General features: G+C 37.7%; 1 protein-coding gene across 1 annotated transcript; it reads left to right on the top strand.

The window, feature by feature from the left end:
- Nucleotides 1-7,080: 7,080 nt before the first annotated feature.
- Nucleotides 7,081-19,422, top strand: fgf7 (fibroblast growth factor 7). Its single transcript, XM_051724359.1, has 5 exons — nucleotides 7,081-7,181; nucleotides 7,963-7,999; nucleotides 9,058-9,520; nucleotides 16,907-17,013; nucleotides 17,204-19,422. The coding sequence occupies exons 3-5, from the start codon at nucleotides 9,238-9,240 to the stop codon at nucleotides 17,417-17,419; spliced, it is 606 nt and encodes a 201-aa protein (XP_051580319.1). The 5' UTR covers nucleotides 7,081-7,181; nucleotides 7,963-7,999; nucleotides 9,058-9,237; the 3' UTR covers nucleotides 17,420-19,422.
- The last annotated feature ends 835 nt before the right edge of the window (nucleotides 19,423-20,257 follow it).

Genomic DNA, 20,257 nt, shown 5'->3' with positions numbered 1-20,257 from the left:
GGCCAGCAGTGATGGTCTCCCATGAGGGGTGGTCTCTCTCTTTGTTTGGCGCTGTAGAAGGTCTGAAATTAAAAACAGACATGTTCAGAGCGTTAATGAAACAGAGCTCTTTCTCTGTGTTACTACTGTTCAATTATGATTTACAAGAGAGTGTGAGCTTTAGACATCTCTCACGCAACAGCGTGATTGGAAGAGTCTGTCTGTCTTTCTGTCTGTCTGGAACTGTGTACAGTTGGTTTGAATTGCTCTGATTTGAATCATTCTCTACTGCAGCTCTGAGATTCAGTTTAAAGCATCATGGAAGCATAATATGAAAAAAGGGAGATTTTAGGCAGAATGCTAAGCTGCTCTTTTCTGAAGTAGATGGTGATTTTTACTGCCAAGCTCCGAAAAGGAAATGAAGTATCATAAAAGTAGTCTAGATAGTTTGTGCATTTGCATCTATTCAAACTTGGTGCGTGGAAACACATTGTGTCAGGTTTGACATCAATGATGCTAAACGCTATAATGAATTGGCTCTGTTCCTCACACTAAGGTATCATATGACTTCAGAAGAACAACTGACATATAGCGCATACATTTTTGTGACGCAAATTTCGTCATCAGCAGAGTGTGCGAGCACTAAATGTGTGCAGCCCGATTTTTCTAACAGAATGCACATGCGTCTGGAGTTATTTGCACTAATTAGTGGGTCCACAAGGTGGCAACACTCACATTTGAGACGTTGCTGTCACGAAGAAGCATTAAGAAGAAGATGTTATCGCCACCAAACATCAGGAGATGAAGGTAAAAACAACAACTGTGGATGTGCAAGTTAAGAGCGCATGTGTGGAGGTGTGCAGATATCTGCATTTGTCTAAAGACACCTTTATGGATCTTAACTCCTGAAGAGAAAGTCTGGTGTCTCATAGCCAACCACCTGTGAATGCGCGCTCAGCTATATGGAGTATACTTTGACAGGCTCACATTTGACAGTACACAGACGCTGAGCATTTGTGTCAAAATGGAAGTATACCTAGGGCTTAAGTCTATCACAGACTTGTTGTCATTCCAGTCAAAAATTAAAGATGGCACTTCTGTGAATAAGGTCAATTTTTGGAGCTTAACAGCACATGGTATTGCATGCTTTCAATGTATGGAAAAGAAAAGCATGAACATTATGCTAAGACAGAAGACAGAAAGCCATACGGGTTTGGAATGACATGAGGGTGAGTTACTGATGACAGAATAATAATTTTTGGTTGAACTAGGAAAGAAACATTTCCAAATGTAATTTAAAGACAAAGGTCAGCTGGATGGCCAAGTACGAAACATAAAACAAAAAGGCCTTTTCTATAATTTTATGGGAAATCTGAGATTTTTACATGTTTCAGGGCTTTTACTCAACATTTGTCAGTAAAACATGCTGCACTGCGGCCCCCCACTGTGTCCTACAGCGCTGCATACACACACACATGCACATACACTCTTTCACCATGTAATGAAACACTTGCAGCTGAGCCTGGAGGTTGATCAATCTGTCTGTCACACAAATAGACAGACAGTTTGTTTCTCACAGATATATTCATTCATCGAACATACAGTCAGACGGACAAATCTGGCCTCACCCGCTCCCTTACAAAAAACTTAAACTTGCCGCAAATTTGCCACAAGTTTGCAGCTCGTTATTTTCACATGCAAATGAGCTTGTGATTCGCCGCAAATGTTTGCTAGAAGTTTGCAGCTCTTCATCGCTAGTGGTGAACCTCCTGCAAACTTTCGGCAACAATGGACAATTTGTGGCAAGTTTACTGCAAAGCTCATTTGCATGTGAAAATTATCACTTGCTGAATTTGCAGCAAGTTTGTGGAAAATTTGTCATGAACTCTCAATTTTTGTAAGAGTGCGGCTGCTGGTTCTGCTGAGCAGAGCATCTTCAAATTCTGTCCTGCTAGTGGATGATTGGACAGTCGTTCCGAATAAACATGCCGCTCGTGTGAACAGTGAATTCTACAGATGAAACATCTAAACACTGAGTGATTTTATTTCTGACTGACATGAATCATATTGTTTTTCAGAGGTGAATGTGAACTTGGTTTCAACATGTGTGGAACATCAGTGGCCTTATAAATCTCTGCTGACATTCACACTGATTAAAGGGCAGAACAGTGCTTCTGAGCCACAACGTATCCTAAAGTATAGAACAAAATTTAACAAGACACAACATGGACATGTCGGCTCTTTCAGTGTGCTAAGATGGTCATGTGTACAGGGAGAGATCAGAGGACCGATGATACTGATGCAAACACTTCCGCTGATAGAGATTCAAATATTTCACATCCCAGGGGATGAAGTGGCCATACATGCAATAAACAAAGAGAGCTGAGTTGTTGTGTATTTTGAATACAGTGTGTGTGTGTGTGTGTGTGTGTGTGTGTGTGTGTGGGTGGGTGGGTGGGATTGGGTGGTTTACGAGGACATTTTTTTAGGTTGCAAACTGGTAATTACAAGGGTATTATTCTATAAATGTGGTTTATGAGGACATTTTTAGTGTCCCCATAATTCAAATCTCTTAAAAAACATACTAAATTATGTTTTTTTGACGATGTAAAAAATGTATAAATGCAGAGTGTTTTTTGTGAGGATTAGGTTTAGGGGTAGGGTTAGGGTTAGGGGATAGAATCTATAGTTCGTACAGTATAAAAATAATTATGTCAATGGAGAGTCCTCATAATGATAGCTGCATCTCACTGCACTCAACTGCAGCTCACGGAGACAAAAACAAGCTCTCAAGGTTCATGATAAACTGTCACAAAACTACTGATATACGTTTAGAATTTGAAAGCAGGAAAAGGATCAGATTAGGTTACTGAGATTTCAGAGGTCACGGAAACACTGATCTTTAGTAACACCAAAATAAATTGTATCTCTGCTGCAGCTTATTTAAAGACAAATTCTTCATAAAATAAATAAATAAATACAACAACTTATATAACAATCCAAAACAGAAAAACGTCATTATGCATTTTTTACATGTCTTCTGATATTTTACTTTACTTTGTATATACACTCACTGAGCACTGTATTAGGTACACCTTTACACCTACTTATTCATGTGTTTATCTAATCAGCCAATTGTGTGACAGCAGTGCAATACATAAAATCATGCAGATACAGGTCAAGAGCTTCAGTTAATGTTCACATCAACCATCAGGATTGGGAAAAATGTGATCTCAGTGATTTTATACCGTGGCATAATTGTTGGTGCCAGATGGGCTGGTTTGAGTATTTCTGTAACTGCTGATGTCCTGGGATTTCCACACACAACAGTCTCTAGAGTACATAGAGAATGGTGCGAAAAACAAAAAACATCCAGTGAGCGGCAGTTCTGCGGACGGAAACACCATGTTGATGAGAGAGGTCAACAGAGAATGGCCAGACTGGTTAAAGCTGACAGAAAGTCTATGGTAACTCAGATAACCACTCTGTACAATTGTAATGAGCAGAATAGTATCTCAGAATGCACAACATGTTGAACCTTGAGGCAGATGGGCTACAACAGCAGCAGACCACGTCGGGCACATTATTAGGACCACAGTGTTGCTAATAAAGTGCTCAGTGAGAGTATTTGTGTTTCATATGTGTTTATGGTCATAATTATAGTCATGAGTTGTTGTGTATTTTGAATACAGTGTGTGTGTGTGTGTGTGTGTGTGTGTGTGTGTGTGTACCTGGCTATTGTTTTGAAACAAAATTGTCCCCAGAATTGAGCTAAATGTAACAAAACCATCCAGAGACATCCTCAATTGGAAATAAAATTTGTACATTACTTTAAATGTATTCATTTACAGAGCTAAGTAAACATGTGTGACTGTGATTGTTCACACCAGCTGGAGGATCGAAGCTCATCTGAGACACAAAATTAGTCCAAACGCTGCCAAAGACAACATACAGCCTTTGTTTAAACTGCAGTTACTGTGAGTAGACTAATGGCACAACACAAGGCTTCTGTCTGTCTCTCTCTCTCTCTCTTTTTATTTATTTTTTTCTTCTCTCTCCTTCTCTAAAGCATCTGGACTGTTCTCTGCAGCATCATGTCAGTGTTTATGTTTAACTACTCAGCTCTTCATATGTGTCTGGATGCAGAACTCAAAGTAGAAAACAGTGTTTTTCTGTACTAGTAGCCTAAAAATATTACTTTTATGCTGCTTGGCCTGAAGATCATTCTACAGACAACGTAAAATATTTGAAGGATTATTATTTTATTTTTTTTATTTTTTTTTTATCGTCAAAATCCAAGATGACAGCCAATCTCCAAGCCAAGTGGGCAGAGATTCAAATCAACAAACACAACACAAGTATCACCATTTCAACAGGGACACATAAGCACAGAAATTACTATGAATTACTATGACTATAACTATGAAACAGTCATGGTCAAATTAGATTAATGTTCTAAAAATAGTTCTTTTACAGCTGATTGTTTTTTGTTTTTAATTTATGCCATACTCTGTTCTGTGTCCCTGCCGATGGCTGCAGCAACAGAGATGTGTTGTTATTTAAAGAACAGCCTACGTTACCAGCCCTGATCCCAGGGGCTCACCAATTATGAGGGAATGCAGAAAGCCCCAGCTTAACCCAAACGTCGCCCGTTGCTCAAAATGGACTGACCTTAAACCCCGAGAGCAGGTGAGAGAGCCAATCACCATCCTGCTGTTGATAAAGCACAGACAAAACAAGATTATAATTTCAACAATCTGACATACAATTCTATTGTTTACTGATATGGTATGCCACTGTTATTCTCCATAAGCCCAGTGTAAACAAGAGTTGAATTGGATCTGCCTCTGATGCAGTGCAGGATTTCATATTCGTTTGGGTTATTATAGTCGTTTCAGGCGCAATTAAAGTGGCAGGAGAGCTGCAGATCTGACTGAGAGAAGTCGTCTAAAGTTCATAGACAACATAAGCTGTCTCTCTCTATCACTGAACAGCTTTGATCTGTTCCAGACTCTATCATTTCAGCTATAAACTCAAATGACCGCTTGGACTGTAAACATCTGCTGAGAAAGAATCATGCAACATTTTACAGTCCAGTGAACACAGTGAGTTTAGGGTGGATTGATTTGAGTTCTGGGATGTTCAGTCAGTGAGATATTACAGTATAGTGTCGAGCTTCTGATGAACTGTGAATATGTACAGGTGAGAATCAGGATGTAAAGGAAGTGGAACTTTAGTAAACTGAGCCAGGGAACCAATGATTTCAGAGCAATGTCAAATCTTGCCCCAAAATTAATTCAGATGACCAATCTTTATCTGCGTTTAAGTAGAAATACAGTAGATAAAAATATGTAAACATGAAATCAAAATGGACCCAATTTACTTTCTTACTACATGTTAGTCTTATCATCAGTGCCAACACAGTTTCACGACTACTGGTAATAATTTGTAAGAGATGGTGGAATTGTAAGATATTGTGCAGCTTTGCTTATACGAAAATATATTACTTTTATTCCCATAGATCAACCAATCAACAAACCGAATTTCAAATTGATACAATACAGGCATCACATATTTGCTAGCCTCCTATCCAACACTTTATCTTAATATAGGAAATGTCAGTGAACAAATTTTATTGCTTATTCTATATTTATTTATGCAATACAAATGACTGATGTATGTCAATAACATCTAATCTCTTCCCAAAACCTTCTCTTCTGTAATAAACAAAAGTTATTTTACTAATAAAATAATGGTTAGGTTTAAGATTCGAGGGGCTTACACTTTACGGTTATGGTTTGGGACAGGGGTTAAATTTAGAAAAAATCTAAATAACATTGTTCGTTGGTATGTTTATTTTTCTCTATGGGAGTAAAGTTGGAGTTGGAAGAATTTGATGGGAGAACTCGACCGATTTCGCCATTTTGTACTATTATTACAATTTCTCATACGATCTGATTGTCAGTGCACCTTATTCTAAAGAACAAGATGTTATTATTAATCTTTCATCAAAATGTAAAAACCTGCTCCACCTCTGAAATGACTTTCCTTTTCAGCTCACATCACCAAGCCTTCTTATCCTTTTGGATAATGTTGTCCAATGGTCTTCCACAATCAACCTCAAAATCTCATTCAGGTTTTGGCTCCACACTGGTATTGAATGCCCAGTTCTCACCAGCCAATAAGTAAAATGTGTTGCGAATGCTGCTTCATCTTAACTTTAATTACACATCCAATGGGTATGTATTGATATAGTGACTCAGCTGCTGTATATGAGTAGAAACTTTCTGTAGATCAAACTCTAGAGGATCACAGAAAGATGTACAGAAACACAGTAACAGCTTTAGATCCCTGTAAAACTTTATTATGTTTGTAAGGTAAAAGGAAGTCTGTAGCTTCTGCGTTTGCGAATGGCTGTGAGCTAATAGATCAGGCATTTACGAGCCATCGTTTGGGAAATGAAAGAGTACAGTGAATTGTCCAGAAGACTTGGTCTCTGCTTTCCATGCAGGGTCTCCCTCAGGGCTCTGAACATTGGGAACGTTTGATGTGTCAAGAGCCATGGAGGCCAGGTGTGTAAAACTGTAAATTTACCTCTTAAATACAAACAGAAAAAGTGAAAGAGTGCTTGACCTTCTGCAGAGATTACCAGTTCCAGCAGTAAACGGCCCTCTGTTTAGCTTCCTCAATTGCGGCCCGCCTCATTAGATTTATTACCCTCATAGCTTAAGCTATCAGCCTTTGTATTCAACTCAAGCTTTGATGTTTTTCAGTAAGACACCAACAAATGAAGGACAAAACTCTTCAGACCACAAGTGAAACTCAAAATTACAAGAGGATCCTGAGAAAACCCTCTTTTGAATCTCCTGAGACTGGCATGCAAATCTCGCAGGAATTCTTCCTCAGAGAACGTGCAGCCGTTCTTTATGTTTACGGCTCCTACTCAGACCTGGCTTGCCAAAAAGAGCGACTCTCTCTCTTACTTTCGCGCCAGCATCCCAGTGACAGCTGAGTGGCTGAGACGTAATTGCAGAGAAGTGAGGTCAGCACGAGGCTTTTATCAGAGATTGCACAGCATTCAGCAACATGAGAAGATGCACAGCGCAGACAGGCTGTCCCACAACTTTCTCTCTCTCTCAATGCGCCACACAAAAAGTTTCTCTGGAATTATCAGAACTGAAACACATATTCTGGAAAAACATGTGAGTAGATTTAAACTGATCTCTGTTTCACATTGACAATTTAATGTAATTTTTTATAAGGGAATTTGGAAGTAACTGCATAGAGAGAAAGACAGACAGAGATAGTGAGGCAGGGACAAATACAAATACATTTAAGTTAAAGATAGATCATTATATTGGCCAGGCTGATTAATCAGCTGATATTTGGTTATTTTGAGATTTTCAGCTGATGTACCCACTTGGCCATTTAACATAAGTGTTCATTCCAACTAGTGTCAGTTCCTAAAATGTATTGCCAGCTTTGCCAATAAATACTTAATTTCTGTTTTTGAATATTTTTAAGTTTACAAATGTTGTAAAATAAGTGTAAAATATGTGTTCAGTTAAATTCATCAATTTAGTTTACATCTAATTTTCCTCTTATTTGCCTTAAAAACAAATGCATTATTTCCTATAATGCTGTTCACTCAAGGGTTTAAGATGTTAAGGCATGATTTTCTATAAAGTTGTTTTGAAAAAGGTGTATTGTACAAATTGTGATACAAATAAGAATGACGTGAATGACTAAGTTCAGACATGAAACTCTGAACAGCCCAAGCTGACAGGTTTTTTGAAGTTGTTGTCTGTTAGCCAACCAACTTGCTCACATGTGATATGTTAGGCCAATCTGCTCACATGGCATAGGCTGATAGGGCCTTTGACGTGTTATCAGGTAGCCAATCAACTTGCATAATCTCTTTTTGCCTAACATTTGCTCGGTTTGCAAGTAAGCCAGTTTTCTCTGAAAATGCTATTTCCTCAGGTGGTTGTTGGGGCTTTTTCTTCAATCAGCTTGCACGGTAAGTTCTGCTTTAGCCATGACACATAGAAGCACGTCTTTAACAAGGTAAGCTGTGGCCAAATCGGGAACTAACACACATCACTTTCTTTGGTCATTAGTTTAAATAAATCTACATACAGCCAGGCTAAGTCACTAGTTATATAAGCTCTGGGCTTTCCTGGTCCAGATACACATTGTGAGTCAGGTGGCTAGTTTAAGCCTTTCAGCCAAGCAGGTCCAGGCACACAGAGATTTAGTTCATTAGCCTTATGCCATTCGGCCAAACAGGTCAAGTCACACCTAGCTAGCATACACTCGGTGCACATGGCTCTTTGGAGCAGCAGCAGTGCACAAGTCTTGGTGGTAGATCTGCTTGTTTGGGGGGTTGTGTTTTGTGTTATGTGTTTGTGCAGCTTTAATTCTTTGTTGGGAGATTGTATTTATGTCTTATTATGCAGCAGCATATCATACATGCTTGATGCAGCATGTCTTGTGTTTTTCTAATTGTGCAGCAGCAACAGCAGCAGCAGCAGCATGTCCTACATACTCAATGCAGCATGTCTTGCGTTATGTCTAATTGTGCAGCAGCATGTCCATATGCTTAGTATGTCTGTGTATGTTCTAACAGTAGCAAATCTCCGTACTTGCTCTGCAGCAGCTGCAGCATAGCAAATCTAGTCTGACAAGACCAATATCCTATCAATATGCCATACTCACATTAACATGCTAAGTCTTTCAGAGAGCTGTCATGACGGAACTATTTTTAAATTGTATTATATATTGGCATTATATTGGCATTACTGTATATCACTAAAGATATTGTTATTGGCATCAAAGATTTAAAAAAACCCTATCAGTCAAAAATTTAAAGACACTGAACATGTTAAATTAGTTTTATATGTGTTGTTGAGTATTGAGGTGAATGAGGAGGGAATTGCGACTAAACTGTAGCTTAACAAAAATGATGAAAGTTCTGCAACAACTGACAAACTGACCTGTCAAACTGAACTGTAGCTTTATCAGGATTGGACAGTTCAGGAAGCGTGTGAGTGTTCATATTCATGTTTTGTCCTTCAGGAGTTCTGAGGATGAAGTCAGAGTTTACACTATGATCTGAGGATTTTACTGGGAAAGATTCAGAGAGTTCAGGGTCAGGACCGAATCTCCCAAGGCTTGAGGATCCAATCGCAGCAGGATCCTCAATGACAGTTTTGTCTTCAGTATGTCGTTCATGAACTCCTTGAGAAACACAGTATAATGCGCAAATGGATGCTGCCATGGAAACTGCCAAACTTGCCGTGTGGACTGTGGTTGCATGTCTTGCTAGTCGTAGGTTGTGTATGCATGTGTGGCGGTGAGGGTGTCGCTGGTCAGACGTCTGTGACCGACTGTTTCAAGCACGAACGCCACACAAGGAACTACGACTACATGGAAGGAGGGGATGTTAGAATTCGACGCCTCTACAGTCGTACACAATGGTTCCTCACAGTCGACGAGTATGGGAATATCAATGGAACACAGGACCCCAACAACTGTTACAGTAAGAGCATCATCACGTCTGTGTGATGTCATACCATATTTCTGAGCTGATTTTTGGCTATATATCACAGCAGTTTTAAGTATGGAAGTCTGGAAGAAGGGTACCATTTTACAATAACTTTTATTAATAATATTAACAAACATTATTATGATGGCCTGACACAGCCAACATACTGTTATTCTACAGACCTGGTTTAGGGTATTTCCAAAATCACTAAACCAAGATCAAAATTATCAATTGTAACTTCTCCTGCAGCTTTCAAAATAGATCCATCAAACTTGGCACAGACCTTCAGACTGTTCTGATTTAGTATGTCTTTACTAACTGATCAGATTTACAGTTTTCCCATAGCGGACAATCAAATATATCCCAAATATCCCATAGACTTACATAGACAGAATGTTCAAATGGGCCAAGACTCTGTATCAGAATGTTCAGGATTTAAACTCAAAACTCACACATCTATCTATTTGTCTGTCTGTCTGGCAACCCTCAAGCAACTAGCTACAACACCATAGCAACAAGCCAGAAAAACCTAGCAACCAGCTAAAACTCTAGCTATGGCAAAATGCAAGAACACTCGAGAAATTCATAGCGACCAGCCTGAACAACCTAACAACCACTCAGTCAACCTTAGCAACCTTCAAAGTCTTGACTGTAAGGCCTGTATAGACCTTATTCATGGTAGTGCAATCTTTAATTTTGAGTGGGAATAACAACAAGGCTGTGAGGGATAGACTTGCGTCTCTTCAATGGCTCGCATGGTATAAAGCTGTAAAAAGCACCAAGATCAAATCTAATCATGTTATCTGGAGTTTTTTGTCTACTAAATGTTCTTGAAAAGATGTTTTTCAATGTTTTGTATGCGGAACGATCCAAAAACCCTTTAAACTGCAGTACAACCCATTGAAGAGACTGTACGTCTATCCCTCATAGTCTCGTTGTCATTCCCTTCAAAAATCAAAGATGGCATAGCTGTGAATAAGGTCTATAACCTTCAAACTTTTGTCAAACCAACATCTTAACATTATATTCTTCTTCTTCTTCTTCTGATATGATGCTTAACAGATCAGCAGAGCATTCAAATATGAGTATGCAGTATATTCAATTATATGAATCAAAGTTGCATGTGGCACAAAGTGCTTCACAAAATATAAAATAAAAAAAAACACTTATTAAAACAAGCATAAAGTGCTTCACAGAACATAAAATCAAAACACACTCAGTAAAACATAGGTAAAAAATGTTTTACAAAGTTGTAAATGCAAGTTTATACAAATGAGTTTTTAAACAAGACTTAAAAACAGACACAGATTCAGCAGATCTAATATCCAAGGGCAGGCTGTTCCATAATCATGGGGACTTCACTACAAATGCTCGATCACTTTTTGTTTTGCATCTGGATCATGGAACAGCCAACAGTTCACGACAAGAAGATCCAAGAGGTCTAACTATTTCACAAGGTCTTAAAAGTTCTGCTAAATAATCTGCCGCCAACCCATGTAATGCCTTATAATGCAAAGAAGCTAAAACTGGAGTAATATGATTAAAAGACCTTGTTCGTGTTAAAAGTCTAGCTGCAGCATTTTTCACTGATTTTAGCTATGCTAAAGTGCATTGATTTAACACTGAAAAAAGGGCATTAAACAAGGTAAGCTAGGTAAACAAATGCATGTGTGTGAATGAGGTGTGTGTGGGGGGGTTACAGTATATCTTTGTTCCACTTCATTAGATGACTTTAGTTTTTTGTCAAAATGTAAATACATCCTGATTATTTTAAGTAGTTTTTTGGCAACGTGTTTTGAAACACGTGTTATAATGCTGTTTTAACTTGTCCAGAGAGAGTGAAGCCTCTCCTGCCAGACTGGTGCGTGTTTTCATGTGGAGAGTAAAGAAGCTGCTAATGCAGTACAACCAAAATCAATAATCAGGTCAGACCAGAACCAGGATTCAGATTAAGATCAGAACCAGAAGCAATAATTAGATCAGAGCCAGAACTCAGATTCAGGTCACAAACAGAACCAGAACTCAGATTCAGATCACAACCAGAATCAGAACTCAGATTCAGATAACAACCAGAGCCAGAACTTAGATTCAGATCACAAACAGAACCAGAACTCAGATTCAGATAACAATCAGGACCAAAACTCAGATTCAGATCACAAACATAACCAGAACTCAGATTTAGACCAGAACAGGGCTGAGATTCATATTAGAACCAGAACTCAGATTCATATCAGAACCAGAACTCAGATTCATATCAGAACCAGAACTCAGATTCATATCAGAACCAGAACTCATATTTAGACCAGAACAGAGCTGAGATTCATATTAGAACCAGAACTCAGATTCATATCAGAACCAGAACTCAGATTTAGCCCAGAACAGGGCTGAGATTCATATTAGAACCAGAACTCAGATTCATATCAGAACCAGAACTCAGATTCATATCAGAACCAGAACACAGATTTAGCCCAGAACCAGAACTCATATTTAGACCAGAACAGAGCTGAGATTCATATTAGAACCAGAACTCAGATTCATATCAGAACCAGAACTCAGATTTAGCCCAGAACAGGGCTGAGATTCATATTAGAACCAGAACTCAGATTCATATCAGAACCAGAACTCAGATTCATATCAGAACCAGAACACAGATTTAGCCCAGAACAGGGCTGAGATTCATATTAGAACCAGAACTCAGATTTAGCCCAGAACAGGGCTGAGATTCATATTAGAACCAGAACTCAGATTCATATCAGAACCAGAACTCAGATCACAAACAGAACCAGAACTCAGATTCAGATAACAATCAGGACCAAAACTCAGATTCAGATCACAAACATAACCAGAACTCAGATTTAGACCAGAACAGGGCTGAGATTCATATTAGAACCAGAACTCAGATTCATATCAGAACCAGAACTCAGATTCATATCAGAACCAGAACTCAGATTCATATCAGAACCAGAACTCAGATTCATATCAGAACCAGAACACAGATTTAGCCCAGAACAGGGCTGAGATTCATATTAGAACCAGAACTCAGATTTAGCCCAGAACAGGGCTGAGATTCATATTAGAACCAGAACTCAGATTCATATCAGAACCAGAACTCAGATCACAAACAGAACCAGAACTCAGATTCAGATAACAATCAGGACCAAAACTCAGATTCAGATCACAAACATAACCAGAACTCAGATTTAGACCAGAACAGGGCTGAGATTCATATTAGAACCAGAACTCAGATTCATATCAGAACCAGAACTCAGATTCATATCAGAACCAGAACTCATATTTAGACCAGAACAGAGCTGAGATTCATATTAGAACCAGAACTCAGATTCATATCAGAACCAGAACTCAGATTTAGCCCAGAACAGGGCTGAGATTCATATTAGAACCAGAACTCAGATTCATATCAGAACCAGAACTCAGATTCATATCAGAACCAGAACACAGATTTAGCCCAGAACAGGGCTGAGATTCATATTAGAACCAGAACTCAGATTCATATCAGAACCAGAACTCAGATTCGGACAAGAACAAAAATCAAGAATCAGATCAGAACCAGAACTCATATTCAGACTAGAATCAGAACTCAGACCAAAATGAACTAGAACTCAGATTCAGATCACAAACAGAACCAGAACTCAGATTCAGATCACAATCAGAGTCAGAACTCAGACTCAGATCACAAACAGAACCAGAACTCATATTTAGACCAGAACAGGGCTGAGATTCATATTAGAACCAGAATTCAGATTCATATCAGAACCAGAACTCAGATTTAGACCAGAACAGGGCTGAGATTTATATTAGAACCAGAACTCAGATTCATATCAGAACCAGAACTCAGATTCATATCAGAACCAGAACTCATATTTAGACCAGAACAGGGCTGAGATTCATATTAGAACCAGAACTCAGATTCATATCAGAACCAGAACTCAGATTTAGCCCAGAACAGGGCTGAGATTCATATTAGAACCAGAACTCATATTCATATCAGAACCAGAACTCATATTTAGACCAGAACAGGGCTGAGATTCATATTAGAACCAGAACTCATATTCATATCAGAACCAGAACTCAGATTTAGACCAGAACAGGGCTGAGATTCATATTAGAACCAGAACTCAGATTCATATCAGAACCAGAACTCAGATTTAGCCCAGAACAGGGCTGAGATCCATATTAGAACCAGAACTCATATTCATATCAGAACCAGAACTCATATTTAGACCAGAACAGGGCTGAGATTCATATTAGAACCAGAACTCAGATTCATATCAGAACCAGAACTCAGATTTATATCAGAACCAGAACTCAGATTTAGCCCAGAACAGGGCTGAGATTCATATTAGAACCAGAACTCAGATTCATATCAGAACCAGAACTCATATTTAGACCAGAACAGGGCTGAGATTCATATTAGAACCAGAACTTAGATTCATATCAGAACCAGAACTCAGATTTAGCCCAGAACAGGGCTGAGATTCATATTAGAACCAGAACTCAGATTCATATCAGAACCAGAACTCAGATTTAGCCCAGAACAGGGCTGAGATTCATATTAGAACCAGAACTCAGATTCATATCAGAACCAGAACTCAGATTCATATCAGAACCAGAACTCAGATTCATATCAGAACCAGAACTCATATTTAGACCAGAACAGAGCTGAGATTCATATTAGAACCAGAACTCAGATTCATATCAGAACCAGAACTCAGATTTAGCCCAGAACAGGGCTGAGATTCATATTAGAACCAGAACTCAGATTCATATCAGAACCAGAACTCAGATTCATATCAGAACCAGAACACAGATTTAGCCCAGAACAGGGCTGAGATTCATATTAGAACCAGAACTCAGATTCATATCAGAACCAGAACTCAGATTCATATCAGAACCAGAACTCAGATTCATATCAGAACCAGAACACAGATTTAGCCCAGAACAGGGCTGAGATTCATATTAGAACCAGAACTCAGATTCGGACTAGAACCAAAATCAAGAATCAGCTCAGAACCAGAACTCATATTTAGACTAGAATCAGAACTCAGACCAAAATATAGACTCAGTTTCAGACCAAAATCAGAACTCATTCAGACCAGAATCAGATGATAATGCTGTGTAAAATTTACTGATTTAATAATTACTCTGATAACATTAAATAATTACCTCAATAATTATTTACCGCAGTAAATTGTGTATTTACATAATTTCAGAGCTGTATGTGTAAGTCTCGTAGAAAGTTGTGTGTTGGCGTGAGGGTGAGCATCTCTGCTCTGGAGGAAAAATCATTACGTCAACTGGCGCTGAAAAGAAGAAAAATTGATACAGCCAGATGTGGCTGACAACTGCACGCACAGCGCGCATGTAAGACATGCAGTGAGGGTAAGAGTGGGCAGGCAGTGCTGTGGGAGAGAAAAGCAGATGGGTTGTGAGGTTCTCTCAAGAGTCGTGCCGTGACAGCAGCTTATTATACCGTTAGAACTGCTCAGATGTAAACCAAACACTTCCAGAGAAGCACATGTATCCCTGCCCATAACCCACCAAAGACTCCCAGTACAACTTGAAATACCACACACACACACTCACACACACACACACACACACACACACACACACACAACACACAGCAGGATAGTGTCTGTTTCACAACCTTAATAACAAATAGATCTTTTAGCAGTGAAATATTCTGCTGTTCTGCACAGTATTTGGCATGTAACTGGAGGTTGTTGAAGGTTTCGTTTTAATTGGGTGTTGATCGTGCTTCAGAGAATAATGAGAACCGTGTTATATTTAATCTGCACCGATGCCATATATTAGGAATTATAAAATTGATAGTCCTTACTCAAAATTCTGATTGGATGGGCCGTGTTCAAAGCCATTGTAAAATGATAGTAAACATATTCACATATTCTATATTAATGCTTGGCAACTGTAAACAACCTACACTGTAAAAAATTACTGTAATTTTAATGGTAAAAGAATGAGAAAATACTACAAAAAATAACCTTTAATTTGTTAACGGGTAATTACCTTAACAAATATGATAAAAATCTATATTTAACAATACATGTAATTGTATGGTAAAATATTGTAAAAATAGTTTTTTAGATGTAAAAGTATGATTTTACCATTTAATTAACATTTCACTGTAAACTTTCAGGTGTTTTACTAGAATTCCCTGCGTGACCCATCACATTTCATGGGAACAGATATGTTTCTTCTTATTTTTAATACCAGTTATGTACATTGGAGTGTCCTGTGTTATAATAATAATAATAATACGTTTAATTTATATAGCGCCTTTCCAGAGCTCAAGAACACTTTACAATAGTAACACAATAATACACAAAAACACAGTTCAGATAGCACAGTGATTGAGAGTGTATACATAACACATTAAGATAAATAACACTGAGGAAAAAAAGAAGAAAAAAATATTTTATGTTGTTTAGTTAATGTTTATTGCATTATTTTAGTGTCACATGTGTTACCCTGATGGTGTTTAGTGTTTGTGTGAGTGACACTGAGCACTGTCTGTACATGTTTATTGGTCATTGCTCATGGAAGAGCCACTATTGATGAACTTTATGTCATCATGTGCCCTTCTATAGTCACTACGGTGATTAACAATACCTTATAAAGTAAAAAGCAGATTTATTCTCTTCATTATTATATCAAGTTTATATCATTTAATAAAATTATAGTGTTTTTTTTTTTTTTTAAGGTACATTTCTGGCAACCACAGCTGCCAGTTTTTTTTACTAAAATTAAAAAAAAAAAAAAGTATTATTATTATTATTATTTTTATGAACTATATTACCTGATGGAAGAATTGTTTATTCTGATGATTAATGAACATTGGTATCTTTTATCATTGCTGTTACTGCTGTTTTATAAAAGCAACAAGCCTTAATACCCATGGTAAAATCACTATAAAACACAACATATTGCTTTAATGAACTGATTACTCTACTTTTAAGGAATGTTTTATAAAACAATTTGTATGAATTACTGAATAACTGAGTGAGTTAATGAGTTATAATGTATTTACTTTACTTTAGGGATGTGTGAATTTATGCTAAACAGCGACCAAATAAGACCATTAGCTTCCCCCTCCAAAACCCCAATCTAAACACTGACATCCAGCCTTAGACTTAATGTTCTGAAATTAAGTTAATATTATTTACTATAGACTAACCCAAAGAATTAGAAATATATATTTAGTTAAAGCATGAACCACTTTGCCCCAAAAGGAGGTTTTGACTGATTTAAATGACATTTTGCAGAACATTTGCCCCCAAAATATAGCTTTGTGCTTTTTGTTTTCCAAACACTCACTCAGGTTTACTGGCTGTGTTTCAGGTGTTCTGGAGATCAGGACCATTTCAGAAGGTGGCGTGTTGGCCATAAAAGGACTGAAGAGCCAGTATTATATTTCCATGAACCGCACCGGAATGTTACAGGGCAAGGTAACACCCACCCAGTCTTGCAAACAACCAACATCTGTGCTTTCATTAATTTCCAGCTAATGATTTCTCCAAAAATTAGCCTACTCATGTTTCAAGGGTGATTTTAATACTAAATATAAACAATGAAATGGATAATTCAGGAATTTCTGTTTAACATTTTCATATAAAACATCTTTCCTTTTCCGAACAGAAAGACTATAACGACAGCTGCAACTTCAAAGAAGTGTTTTTAGAAAATTACTACACAGCATACTCCTCTGTAAAATGGACTAAAAATGGCAAAGAGATGTTCATCTCTCTGTCACAGAAGGGGAGACCACTGAAAGGCAAGAAGACAAGGAAAGAGAGTATCACTTCTCACTTCATCCCTCGAAAGTGCAGTGAAGACGAAAAGAAACTGGCGTAAAGCCACCACACATCTAGATCTATAAACACAGACGCAGTGAGATCATACAAGCTATTTCTACAGTATTACTGCATTTGTTTTGGGTTTTACCTGTCTGGTGTGATGAATGTGAGATTATTCTCAGTATGTAGTGAAATCAGCATGAGAGAGCAAGGAACAAGAGTATTTGTCAAATGTGCAGTGTGTATACTTCCTGTGCAAATATTTCAAATAGAACACACTCAGATTCATCAAAATAATCAATAACACATTCTTTGCTGCTCATACACAGGATATTCATAAAGCTCATAGGAATTATGGACATGTGATGAAAAATTACATAAATGTTTTGGAGTTGTTGTGTGTACCAGCAGTGTGCACAGCTATAAATTCTCATCTCTGATTTGAATGGTAAAAAGTATTTTTGTATTTCAGAGAGAATAAACAGAACATCTCTCTGTTTCCATTCTCTGCACTTTCACAATCATTAGAGCTATTTAAATGTTAAAACACCAAATAAACATCATCAACACATTTACTACAGATGATCAATCTCTCCAAATATGGCATGGCACAGCGCTGCGTGTGTGTTCCTGGTTTGTGTGTCTGTAACAATGAGCTGCACAGCTTTAAATATCAAAATGAATATACTGTATATATCCATCTTTTCAAAAGTTTGAGACATTCCATTCTTGTTTCCAGTCCATGTCAATTAGAAAATAATAGCAGTTTACTTGTTTTATTTTATTATTATTTTTAATCTTTGGGTTTGCCTTTTTTGTCATTTGATCCTTAAAGTCAACGTGAAATCAAAATGGACCTCTATTTACTTTCTTAAAGGAATAGTTCACCCAAAAATGAAAACTCTGTCATCATTTACTCACCCTCAAGTCGTTCCAACCCATATGACTTCCTTTCTTCCACGGAACACAAAAGATGTTAAGGTGCGGTCACATTTACCTTTGCACAGCAAAATTCTGTGGCTGAAATACATTCATCTCAATGGGAATCTGCGTGATCCTCAATTTTGCGTGATAGACTTCCGGTGGCGAAAAATTTCCCCTCGGGGATTTCACCTGGAGTTCAAGTTTGGTGAACTTTGACAGGCAAATTTGCCGTGATGACCAATAGGAAGTTGCTTGTTTTGCCAGTGATCTCTGTGTGGGCAGTGCTTCATATACAGCTACACTGAATATTCACAATGGACAAGAATATTGTTTAAGTGGCGAGTTCCTTTATAACTCCACTCTCACAGAGTATAAAGTGCACCATTAAAAAGAGGCTGTTTGGCAATTAATTTTTTTGCTGGTTTCACACGCGCTCAACATCGTTCCACGCCTTCTGCAAAAGTAAACGTGGCCGTGCCTTTTGGCAGAATGTTAGTCTCAGTCACCATTCACTTTTATTTTATGGCAAAAAGATTCAATAAAAGTCATACAGGTTTGAAACAACTTGAAAAATGGTTTCATGTTGACTTTAATGTGGGAGTCTGACCATATTTAATTTTCATAATCCCTCAGTGCTCTGATGTGGTTGTGTCCATGTGTTTTTGTGTGTTATTTATGATATTTATGTGAGATCAGAGAGGGGTCGGGAAGTCTGGATGAATCTAAAATGAATCGGAAACTCAATAAATAATCTGCATGAACACCAGGTTTCTGTATCATTATGCTGCAAGCACACACGCAGAGTCAGGAAGGTTTTCTTTTGCTGCTAAAATTAAAGTGAAATATGAGGTGTTTTATATGATCATAGAGCAAATCTCCAATAAAATATGTCTACTGAGTGGTGTGTTTGATTTGTTCACATGTTAAAGTTGCATGTCTTAAACTCACCATGTTTTTACTGATGGCTGTTTATACTGCAGAATCTGAGAGAACATCTGTAGATAGTGGATGCCACATTATTGTTGAATTCTTGATTCTAATTGGTTGACAAACTTTCCTATATGTTAATTTTCTGTAACAGCACAGCTATTAAGTAATTCCAGGCCTGTTGACAGCATTACAGTTTCATATAACTTTTTTCAATTATTACTGAGATTAAAGTTAACAGAACTTCAAAAAGCCTCACGTATGTTTCTGTGTCTGGTGTTTATGCTCTTGTTGTCCGGCTGGCGCAGTTTATCAGAGCGAACAGTCAGTAAATCAGCTTGAGAGGTCTGAGAAAACAAGATTTCTGTAAGGTGAATGAGAGAGAGTTGCTGGCTGACTGCCACACACACAGACACACACATAAAACACACACACACACACACAGCGAGCCTCCAAATAACTTTGATCAAAACAAAGTTAGCGCGAGGTAAAGCTTCTGCCAAGTCACGCAAAGTTGGTTTTAACAGATAATTTGTAGCATGTACTGAATGTAAACATGTTCTCACAGTTTCTCTGAGCTAATGTGAGCTCACACTAAAAATGATATTATTCATTTATGAGGTTAAAGAGTTTGTTTCAGATCAATCTATGAGTTTCATCACAGTCTCCAAACTTTACAGACCCAGGAACCACCCCACTCATCGTCAACCAGATGACACCCAATACAAAAAGCAAGATTTTCTTTGTAGCACTTACAACTTTCATTAAGAACATTAACAAATGTTTAAAAGATCATTAGCAAATGTTCATTCAACTTGTTACAAATGTTTCTTTAATTCATCTGGTGTTTATTTGTTTGATGTTTGTGTGGCTGAGTCTTCAGCACACAACATGAGTTCACTAGATTTGAGCCCAAGTAAAATCAAAAGCATAACATATTCTGGCAGTGTTACATGTGGACATGTTGAATGAGTTTTATAACTTTTTTTAATCTAAATGGAATGAACCTTTTAAAGCTTAAATCAATACTAAGAATATGAGAGTA

Source organism: Myxocyprinus asiaticus, chromosome 18 (genome assembly GCF_019703515.2).
Source record: "Myxocyprinus asiaticus isolate MX2 ecotype Aquarium Trade chromosome 18, UBuf_Myxa_2, whole genome shotgun sequence".
Classification (NCBI taxonomy): domain Eukaryota; kingdom Metazoa; phylum Chordata; class Actinopteri; order Cypriniformes; family Catostomidae; genus Myxocyprinus; species Myxocyprinus asiaticus.
Note: the sequence above shows the minus strand (reverse complement) of the source record. Positions and strands in the feature narration are given on the sequence as shown.